General features: G+C 36.5%; 1 protein-coding gene, 1 long non-coding RNA gene and 1 other non-coding gene across 3 annotated transcripts; 2 read left to right on the forward strand and 1 right to left on the reverse strand.

The window, feature by feature from the left end:
- Positions 1-1295: 1295 nt before the first annotated feature.
- LOC113281231 (sucrose nonfermenting 4-like protein) lies at positions 1296-6123 on the forward strand. The gene is made up of 13 exons (XM_026529914.1): positions 1296-1578; positions 1672-1759; positions 2576-2761; positions 2856-2990; positions 3097-3156; positions 3658-3747; positions 3851-3988; positions 4399-4540; positions 4646-4819; positions 4909-4972; positions 5109-5178; positions 5645-5756; positions 5877-6123. The coding sequence occupies exons 1-13, from the start codon at positions 1511-1513 to the stop codon at positions 5966-5968; spliced, it is 1419 nt and encodes a 472-aa protein (XP_026385699.1). The 5' UTR covers positions 1296-1510; the 3' UTR covers positions 5969-6123.
- Positions 6124-6422: 299 nt separating this feature from the next.
- Positions 6423-6504, reverse strand: TRNAS-AGA. Its single transcript has one exon. It is a non-coding gene; the product is annotated as a tRNA-Ser (tRNA).
- A 792-nt stretch (positions 6505-7296) lies between these two features.
- On the forward strand, positions 7297-8051 carry LOC113277349. Its single transcript, XR_003324869.1, has 2 exons — positions 7297-7386; positions 7549-8051. It is a non-coding gene; the product is annotated as an uncharacterized LOC113277349 (long non-coding RNA).
- Positions 8052-11175: the final 3124 nt, after the last annotated feature.

Here is an 11175-nt window from a genome sequence, read left to right on the forward strand (position 1 = left end):
ATTTGAAACTTGAAATTGATATTATCATGAACGGGGTGTTGTTATGTCTAACAAGGGTTCCATTAGGATTTTGGGTTAGGGTTATGGAAATTTCCTTCCAAAACTTCGGCAGTCCAGCATGATTCTTGAAATGAAACATCTTTAACATAATAGGAGTGTAGGTAACTGATGTTTGACCAAAGAAGAAGAAGAGATGATATATTTTGAATTTGTAATAATTTTTATGGTAAATGTGGTTGCGAAGAAAATCAGATTACTTCTTTCTGATTTGGATCCAATTATGAACTTCATTATCCTTGTAACGATGGATTCCACCAAGAACACCTAGGGCCGTCTTAGATGGGAGGTATTCTAGGCGAGTGCCTAGAGCCCCAAATTTTTGGGGACCCTCTTTCTTTCTTTTCTTGTTAATAGTTAGTTTGTGACATTTACAAGTGTTTTGAAAGCATTTATCAATATAGTTATGCATTTATAATTGTTTCTAAATGTTTAGTAATAACTATAACTGTTATTAATCTTTTCATTCTGGAAATAAGTAGCAAGTTTTTCACATATTTTACGCCAAATAGCAAATTTATAATCCAAAGTCTAACCAAAATGTAGATGATAAAACTTAGGCGACTTTCAACCATAAAGCCGAATCCAAATTTTCATTTTAAATATGTTAATTTATCTTCTTTTGAGTTAAAATTTGAGTCTTATTCTTAAATTGGTAACCTATAAAAAGCCTATAATTTAAGTTCGCCTAAAGAACCCCAAATTTATAAGACGGCCCCGACTTCTGCAGGCTTCTTTTGCAACAACATCAACCCTATAGCCATAGCCGATAACAACGCAAACACAACCTGTAAACACATTAGGGATTTAGTAAGACATTTTGAATTGGAGAGAAGGTAAGAAATGTATCTTAAAACAAAAACGTGAGAGAACAAAATCAACCTTCATAAAAAACCAACTACTTAAAATGAGCACAAATTTCATGAAGATTAAGAAGCTGATAATACACACGAAAATACTAGGGAAAATGCAGAACCCAAAGAAGTTATCAAAAAACAAGTCGACTCATATTTCGCCCGTTTCTCTACTGAACTCAAGTATTGATGCCGGCGGCCTGGCGCCATGTGATCAACCTGCTTAAAACAAGTGTAAACGGAGTGTCAATGTAATTATAAGAAGTAGCAGAAAGAAACAACAGATAGATAAGATTTTATATTACGATTTTTGCCACTCGTCGTTTCTCTTACAAACACATGAAAAAAAAGGAATCTCTTTTATTCCAAAAGCTTTCTCTCCTTTTTTTTTTTTTCTCTTTCCAATTTCTTCTTCTTCACCACAGAAATTTCTAGGGTTTGATAATATTATCTGTACTTCAATTGGTATAGCTGATTTCACCTGAAAGTTAGGAGAATTGGGGTTTAAGTGGTATAATTCAATTCAAAAGTTCTTCTCTGTATGTAGCTCATAGAATTAGGGGGGAAATTATAAAAATAGAGGATCTTTTTCAGTTACTATGGTTCCTACAAGATTTGCATGGCCTTATGGTGGTCATCAAGTATTCTTAAGTGGTTCATTCACTAGGTAAACACTTACTTTGCTTCAAATTTTTTTTTTTTTTTGGTAATTTGAAACCCTAATTTGGTGATTAAATTTGGGTGTTTTGTGTTGAATTAGGTGGACTGATCATTATTTAATGACACCAGTTGAAGGATCATCAACTGTTTTTCAAGCTATTTATAATCTTGAACCGGGTTATCATCAGGTTTGAATTTTGACTTTTGTTGGACGATTTATTTGGTTAAGTCAAACATTTTATTGAGGATGATGTACATATTGACATGATCACATGCATGCAAGCTTGACAGAAGCTAAAACTCTTTGTTGTTTGACGACTTGTTCGCTTTGTATGTCTGATAGTTGAAATATTATTGGTTCAAGCAGTGTACTAGTAGACTTGTGTGAATGACAACTGATAGAAAGTCAGGAGAAGGTAGCTAATGATCAATGATAAAACTTGAACGTTCGCCCCACATTCATGTAGAGCCCCTAAGCCATGTCATTCTAAGATTGACTTTCTCCACATTTCACTGTTGTCTCTGGAGACTTGATCTTTGGACTAGCTTGCTGAGCTACTTGTATCTTCTCCCTGCTCTGTTTAATTATCAGCATATCACTTTGTTATTTACTAATTTACAAGTACGCTTGTGTGAATCACAACTGATAGTATATAAGGAGAGGGTATCTAATGATCAATGCTAGGAATGATGTGTGGATGTGTTGGTACACTTGAAGGGGTGCTGCATGGGCTGATTTTTGGTGAAGTTTTAGTCCTAAACACGAGATCATACATCAACCTTTTTGGGATGTTTTCATTAGTTTTTCATGGGATTTTAAGACTAGTAAAGGTTGCTCAAGACCTTCCTCTCTGAAAAACTCGACTAATCTCTTGTTGGGCCAAATCCGTGGAGAACCCTTGGGGCGTGGCATTTTCATATTGACAGTTCCACATTTCATTGTTGCCTGTGGGGACTTGTTCATAGGACTAGCTTGCTGAGCTATTTGTACCTTCTGTTTGCAGTATAAATTCCTGGTTGATGGAGTATGGCGACTCGATGAACAACAACCATATGTTACTGATGAGCACGGAATTGTGAATAATATAATACTCGTGAAGGAGCCTGAACTCGTGTCTTCGGTTTTGCGTTTAGAGTCTTGCAATTCTGATTCAAGCATGGAGCTTGATAATGGCTTCTTTAGGCACCCGGTCAGTTAACAAGAAGCTTATTTGCTTTAAATTAATAATAATATATGTTAATCTACATTCGCGCATTTAACTGGCTGTCCCTTGTACCAACCAGGCTTCAGTCTCAGGTGGCACACATCGAGATCCAGCACTACAAATTCCTGATAGTGAGATACACGCTTTTCGTCGTCACATCACGTTATTATTGTCGAGATATACAGCATATGAATTGCTTCCTGAGTCAGGCAAGGTTCGCATAATTTTCAACTGCTTTGCTCGTTTTTAATTACGTTCGATCATCTCTTTCGGATCAATTTGATTAAATATATAATTGATATATTTGTGTAAAAATTCAGGTTATTGCATTGGATATTAAGTTGCCCGTAAAACAAGCATTTCATATAATGTATGAGCAGGTATGACTGTTTTCTTCTTTAGTTTGATTTGCCTCTTCTCCAACTTCCCCGTGACTAAGAATAGAAGTTCTACTAGTGGATTTGGGAAAAATAAAAATAGAAGAGAAAATCAGTAGTGAGTAGAGCCTTCAAATGTTTGAATTGTATTAGTAAACCACGTGTAACATCTGTGCTTGTTTCATCAACATCTTGGATTCTGTTATAAAGGAAAAGTCAAGTGATTTGTGGCTTTGAACTTGTTAGATGACATATTCTACGACTATAAGGACTGTGCTTATCAAAGTTAAAGAGATAAACTTGTGAGAATGAACATCCTGCTATAAGTAGACAAAGACAAAGCAGAAAGGACAGTTCGACCTCCTAACATGAAAAGTGATACATTATTTTTGTGATACTGAACAGTAAATTTCAAAGACTGTAACCTTATTTGTCCTTCTTAATTACAACTCTATTAAGGGAATTTTGTCCGGATGTCAAAAGGATTTATCTGTTTTACTTCAGGGGCTTGTTTCCGTGCCTATTCGGGATGACTTGAATGGGCAGTTTTCTGGAATGTTGTCTGCTTCTGACTTCATTTTGATTCTAATGGAGGTAACATCGCTACACTATAGTTTTCGTGCTGTTATAGTCATTTTTCCTATTGTTATTCTATTTGAGAGGTTAGAATATTAGACTTAGCCTACATGTGGTGCAGTTGCATAACAATGGATCTATGCTGACCGATGAAGAGCTTGAAACACACACCGTTTTTGCTTGGAAAGAGGGAAAATATCAACTCAACAGAGAACCCGATGGTTCTGTAGAACAGCTTCCTGGGAGGCCTTTAATCCAAGTAAGATGACATTCCATTTACTCTATAAAGTTGTTTTTTTGGCACAAAACCTGCATGATATTGTTGTCATTCTTTGCCAATTTTTTTTATATTGTACCTCAAGATTCAAGAGGGAAGATATTTTTGCTTTTATATAGGAATATGCTGATACTTTTGTTATTGAATCATGAAACCTCTCTTGGTCTAATATTTGGTGAGTAACATATCCTCTTAGCACGATGTACACAAATTTTCAGTTTGGTCCATGGTTTATTCAGCGGTTTATTCTTTGCTTTGTCTTTTATGCTTGGGGTTTAGCATATATATGTGAGATGTTGGCTTTAGATGGAGTACAAAAGGAATGTGATTTTTGTGGACGATGACGTTGTTTTATCTAGATTGTGGTTTGATGATCTAGTTTGCATCTGCAGGCTGACCCACATGAATCTCTAAAAGATGTAGCTCTGAAGATTGTTCATAATAAAATTTCCGCAGTTCCTATCATTCATAAACTAGAAGACGGGTCCATGCCTCAGTTGCTGCATCTCGCTTGTCTGCCTGGAATTTTAAAACGTATGCATTCTAGCATTTTGCTATCATGGTTTTGTACTTCAGTTTTCACGGACATCATTCTTCGGGGTCATGGCATGTGATTTATGTTCTCTACAAAATTTTCAGATATTTGTAGGCATTTTAGACATTCCCCTGGAACTTTGCCTCTTCTTCAGCAACCGGTTGGTAGGCTCTGTTTGGGCTCATCGATGCAGAAAGTTGGCGTGTCAACTAGTTCTCGGCTGACAATGTTGCGGCCCAATGATCCTCTAAGCTCTGCGCTTACTCTACTAATTGAGGGTACTTGTTATTGGTAGCTTATTATGTCATTTCTGTACTCGAGTCAGCTCTCCCGTTTTATGAATTTAAGTTGTATGCTTTCTCTGTAGATCAAGTAAGCTCCATACCCATTGTGGATGATAATGGGTCACTGCTGGACGTGTACAGCCGGAGGTAAACTTTGTTTTGTAATTACTCCACATGTCGCTATATGTTGGAAGTTTTGGTGTAATTGTTTTTGTCCTGCAACTTGCCTTTTGTCATCTTCTTTAGACATGATTAGTGGTGATTTTAACTGTTGTATTTGCAGCGATATTACTTCATTAGCAAAAGATAGTGCATATGCTCATGTTCGGCTTGATCAAACAAGTATTCATCAAGTAAGTGTGTATTTTGTTGCCTATTATAATGTGTTTATTATAATATCACGGCCAACACTTGGTGTACTCATCATTCCCCCACATTCTACCCTCAAAAAGAAGCCAACTGACTATATTATCCCTCTTGCCTTAGAACCACGCACAAGGAACCATTGCATGGTCAAAATCATGCCAATACCTCTGTTTTTCATAGTAGTCATTTTCATTGGTTTCTCTTTCTCCCTACTGCCTACTGAGTGGTATGACCTTCAAAAAGGCCTTGTAAGCTACTACAATCTATATACCCGGGAACTCTTCATGGTCTTTAACTTCTGGCATTGTATGTCTTTCCAGTCTATAATTGTATAAGGATTCATTGCCCCATATACTGTCAGCACAATATTATCAGCTCTCCATCCTCATACCTGGGTCATCTACGACTTGTTGTAGAACATTTGCTTGATAGTCTTGTCCATTCAATTTTCAGGCCTTGCAACTGTTTTACGAGGCAACTGGTGCTGTTAACGCCTACAAACATTGCACCACATGCTTGAATTCTGATTCGTTGCATGAGATTATGGAGCGTCTCTCTGATCCAGGTATATAATCTTGTCACGTCGTCGTTTCTGCGTGCATGAGTTCATTGTAGCTTTACGTATTGTTAATGTTATCATGTGATCCAATAGTTGTTGCTATTTCCTTTTTGTTTTTGGTTCCAGCGGTGAGGCGGCTTATTGTAGTTGAGGCAGGAAGCAAACGCGTGGAAGGAATAATCTCACTGAGAGATGTATTTAATTTTCTGCTTGGCTGAATTTCTTCTGTAAATTCTCTCTTAGTAGACATTCAATTTTTGTCCATTTTCTTCGATTCAAAGGGAGAATAATCTTCTAATTAGATCAATCAAGTAAAAGAAAAACAAAATAAAACAATCATTGTTATGTATAAAAATGTCGTTCAACTGTTCAACAAATGAAATATAGATTCCCTTAACACCCCTTTGAAAGGCGGGCAGAACGGGGGCAACTGAACTTTTGTGTTACTTCCTTGCAACTCCAATTCCATGGGATGCGGGAACGGGTTTTCTCCTTGCACTCAGAAACTGCAGTGTGGCTGTTCACCAGGTAAGTAGCACGATCCACTGATAGTAATATAACTTGAAGTCGGGTGTAAAAAGTAGAATTATTAGAACTTGGTTTTAGCAAATAACCATTTTTTGGCTCCTGGTTATCAGTATAGCTAGTGACATGGTAACCAGTGACAAAAATCGTGAACGGCAGGATTCGAACCTGCGCGGGCAGAGCCCACATGATTTCTAGTCATGCCCAATAACCACTCCGGCACGTCCACTTTTATATTGTATGAGTTGGAGTATTTTAATTCCAGATTGGATTCCTTCTCATCATGCTTGCACCATGTTCGTTATTGTCTGTTTAGTAAGTTAATACTTATTTTTGTGCTAATAGTCTGGTTTTTGTTGTTTACTCTCCCTAAAAGTCATAATAAGAGTCATAACCCACTCGAATGGTAAAAGAGACTGCTGATGTTGTAAAGTTGTTTGGCCAACTCTATTAATGGAAAGCAGGACCCATTCCCCTCACTCCCTTACCTCACTTGCCTAGTTGCTTTCTACATATATTTTACTTATTCTTCTTTAGACTTTGTTGCTGTTGTTTTTATTTATTGTTTCTTTCTTTTTACTAGCTTTAATCTCCAATTTCTCATATTTTATCCCCCTGTTGCTACTTCGAATAATTTCTTCATTTACTCGTTCACTCACTGTCTCTTCTTTTACGAATAAGAATCACGTTGTTATCTTCAGAGAAGAGTTAAGAGTAGGAGTGTGTAACTTAATTGGACAGTAGATGCCTTTCTAGTAGGGTAGTAAAGTCATCTCTACTAATGTCGTCGTTAGGTGGTAATTCCTCTGCCACGAGGTCAAAACTTGTCTGCATCCGGTACGAGTAACCAATCATATCCATTAGGAAACTAGAATTACTGGTTCAGAGTAACATTTTACCTGTAGAAAAACTAAATTAGAGATTGACTAGATCAAAAATAATATATCGTAAAAAGCAGTGGATGAGGCTCAATGTTTATCTAATTAACATTGTTGTCTATGACTATAAGATAATGGAGAGAAAGATAAAGTATCAAACCCCTTTCTCTATATAAATGTGTAGCGAAGATGGAATTGTACTGAAACCACAGGTGGCTAGGCTAATAATCTAGGTAGGGGACCATTTTTACATATGAGATTCTCTCCTATATCTATATATATATATTGATCATATCTATAAATTTTGATTCTTTTAATGTTGCCTTTGGTATCTAGCTAGCTCTATATATGAACACAGATCATGGGTATGTAATTTGTTATCTACTTCTCTTCAGTCATTTGCAGCTAGCTTTCATCTCTTTTCTTCTCTTGCCGGCCAGTCTGAGATGTGGAGAAAGAAGAGAAAAAAAATCACTCTGGTAAGGTATGTTGAACGGCTGCTACCTCGACGGGGCTTTCTGGATTAGATCGGTTACTTCAAACCCTCGTGGGAGCAGGTCCGGGCAACATATATATATTAATCTCTTGCAGTTCCATGTAATTGGTGCAGGAGCAGTGCGTCGATCCATATAATATCGATGAATATGAATATATATATATATATATATATATGTATTGATATGAGTGGGCAAGTCATCATATAGGCAAAGGGAAGGCTACGCCTTTCTTCATGGTTTCGTCTTGTTTTTTCGATTTGTATGTTTTTTTTGCTTTTCGTCTGATTCATAGTTTGCTTGCAAAAGTTTAATGTAATCGTTAAAAGAGTCTCCTTTCTGCATTTGAATGCTTCGTTCAAATGTGATTTGAATAAATAGTTAACAGTAGTTTCCATTTGTGATTCTAGATTACAAATAGGCGCAATTGAATGTACTGCGATCAATAACCTACGACCAGTAAAATCAGGCAATTACCTTTAAACCTCGTTCGATTCAAATCCTAAAAATTCATGTTCTGTTGAGGTAATCCAATTACTTTTGTTTTTATCCCGGAAGAAGGAATTGGATTTCTAGGAATTAAATTTTTTAATTCCATATAGAATTCGTTTGCCCCAATTGGTTCAAGAAATTGGACGCATTCCCTACCAATTCCTTCAAAGGAATAGGCTGTTAGTGAAGGTAGGAAATTAATCAAGTGGAATCTTCTATCTTGAACCTCGAGGATCTACTTCTGAGCTGTCAGTATCGTTAAGAAATATTTCCTAACCATTGGTGAGCATATTTTGAGATGTTCATAAGCAAAATTGGATAAAAACATTCAACTTTGAAATGGGTGCATACTAGCTCGTTTAATTAATTATCTATCGCGGATGACATGAGTTTAGTTTACTAATTAATCTTCGTTGATTAGAAAGTTTCCTAAGATTCCAAATTCAGTTTTGACTTGAAAGGTTGTTGTCTTGTCGATGGCACGAGAAAAAAAAACAAACAAACAAGAACAGAAAAACTCCAATTCTAACATGAAAAAGTTGTCGATAGTTTGTTCGGTTGCGATTTTGCTACTGCTTCTTATAGATCACCACTCCAGACACTGCAGTTGTTTGAAAGATGTTCTCATATTACGAGGTATTATCACCTTTTTATTCTAACCTAAAAATGGGCCAAAATAAAAAAGTGAAGAAAATTCTTTTCCGAAAGGGAGGAGTAGTTGGCATGGTCGAAATGTAACACTTGCAGGCTACGAATGGAGCTCTTCATGGATGGAAGGCACTATCCACTATCGGCAAGGTGTGATCAAAACCTTGCCGACTATGACTTTGAGACTCAGTCAGTTTCGCATCCTTAAAGATAAAGGCTGAATTGGGGGCCCTGAAATAGTAATTGGGGATCCCTGACTACAGGACAAAAAATGTCATGAAATAGTAATTGGGAGTTATCCCTTATCCCACTTTTTTAGAAATGGCTAAACTATCCCTGTTAATTGAGTGTTGATTAGTTGTTAATTAATTTGGGTAGATTAAAATTAGATTTAGGGATAAAAATTTGATAAAAGAAAAATTGTGTTTTTGTGTTGTGGAGAAGAAGAAGTTGAGTTTTGGGGGGAAACTTAGGGTTATTTGAAATGAGTGATTCTAGTGTAGGAAATGATGTTGGTGAAGCTTCAAACAACAACAATGATTGCGTTGATGGCAAGATTGTCTCAACTAATCATATGGATTGGATGTTTGATGAGGAGATGTTGATAGAGGAAGCTATGAACAATGGTGCAAATGAAGATCACATTGCTCAAAATGAAGGAACCAACACTCAAAATGAGGAACCCTAAGCTCAAAACAATCAGGTAAACTTCCTATACTCTTCAAATCGCATGAATGGTGCTCCAAGTGGTCGATTCATGGTCACTATGCAACAGCTCAGTGTGAGGGTCGTTAGGTCGTGAGTATAATTAACTAACGACCCTTTAGAGTCGTCAACGAATTGGAACCAATATAAACGACTCCATTGTTCAGTTATGAAAAATCGTCAATGAGGTTCCTAAAAGATGACGACTCCATCTTTTAGGTCATATAGAGTCGTTAACTCTATATATTTAGAACCGAACGACTAAAAAACCTTTTACTCTCTGTAGCTATCATTCTAAGGGTCGTCAGTTAAGCATTACTATATATGGATGACCCTTTCATATTAAATGAGAGTCGTTTTTTTATACATCTCTAATATTGATGACTCAAACTTTTTTTTTTTTAATAATTTCTGATTTAATAGAACCATTTCATTGAATTGTAAAAGTCATACATCTTTCATAGGGTTAAATACAATACATGATAACGATACACTTCTACACTCAATCATAAAGCTTGTAATTATACATGGTTCCATTCAAGATAAAGTAGCAATCGTCTAACTCAAACTTTTTCCCACGAAGCAGCTCGTAGTATGCATACGCCTTCTTCATCTGAAAACGAAAACGCAAACATACTTACTTAGTATCGATCAAAGCCTTGGATAAGTTATACCTCTTGTTTAAATACTTACTCTTATAACACTCAGCATATCCGGAAAGGCTTCCCTTACGGCCGTTAATTCTCTTTTCAAAACATCACACTCGAATTTTATCTCCTTGAAGCGTTCCTTGACTTGTTTCAAAGACCTTGAGTTGCGATTTCCGTCCAATGCCACAAAAACGATGAATACGCGGTTCCACCAAGCATCCGATATTTCATCAATGTCTTTGTATAGACTTTCAAAGTGGTTTGTGACTGTAAACCAAGCTCTCGCAATGGCGCAATTCTCTTTGGAAGTGTAGGGAGTAGTCATGGTGTTTGCTCTTGTTTTGAGAAGGAGAAGAGAAGGTTGATAATTAGGGTTTTGATAAGGAAGAGGTGAGATATGGGTCTCTATTTATAAAATTGAGCAACCCAACTGCCTCAACCACATTTGGTTGAGTTAAATTCTCCAATAAATGCAAATACTATCATGAGTCGTTACTAAAATTCGTTTACAACTAAACGACTCTTAGACTCAGTACATTTCGTCGCCAGGTTGGACATATATAACCGTACGACTCTAGAAGAAAACCGAGCAGAATGGTGTATATATATTTATCAGGAGTCGTTAGTGTACACGGAGAGTCATCAACCTTTGTTTAAGTGTCGGCAATTGTCATTTTAGCAGATTGACGAATCTAATGTAAGATGAATCAAAGTCGTTAATCTGCAAAAGATTTGTTGACGACTTCATGTGGTGTCGTTGATCAGCAAACATTTTCTTGAAGACCCTCTAATTTAATGGTTTTGTGTTTTGTTTTTTAATTGGTAATTCGACAATGCTCCCAGCCAGAACCCGTATCTACATTGGGTCTGGATACCTCCCAACATTATATGACTGATTTGGTATGTTTACCTTAACTGAGTCGATATATTTATATAGTCAAATAATTTTATTAGTGATCTCATGGTTGTCTAATTTAATTGTTTGCTCAATGTAGACATGGAAAACCAAGGATGACATCAAGGAATGGCTTAT

The sequence above is a fragment of the Papaver somniferum genome, chromosome 5, assembly GCF_003573695.1.
Source record: "Papaver somniferum cultivar HN1 chromosome 5, ASM357369v1, whole genome shotgun sequence".
Classification (NCBI taxonomy): Eukaryota; Viridiplantae; Streptophyta; class Magnoliopsida; order Ranunculales; family Papaveraceae; genus Papaver; species Papaver somniferum.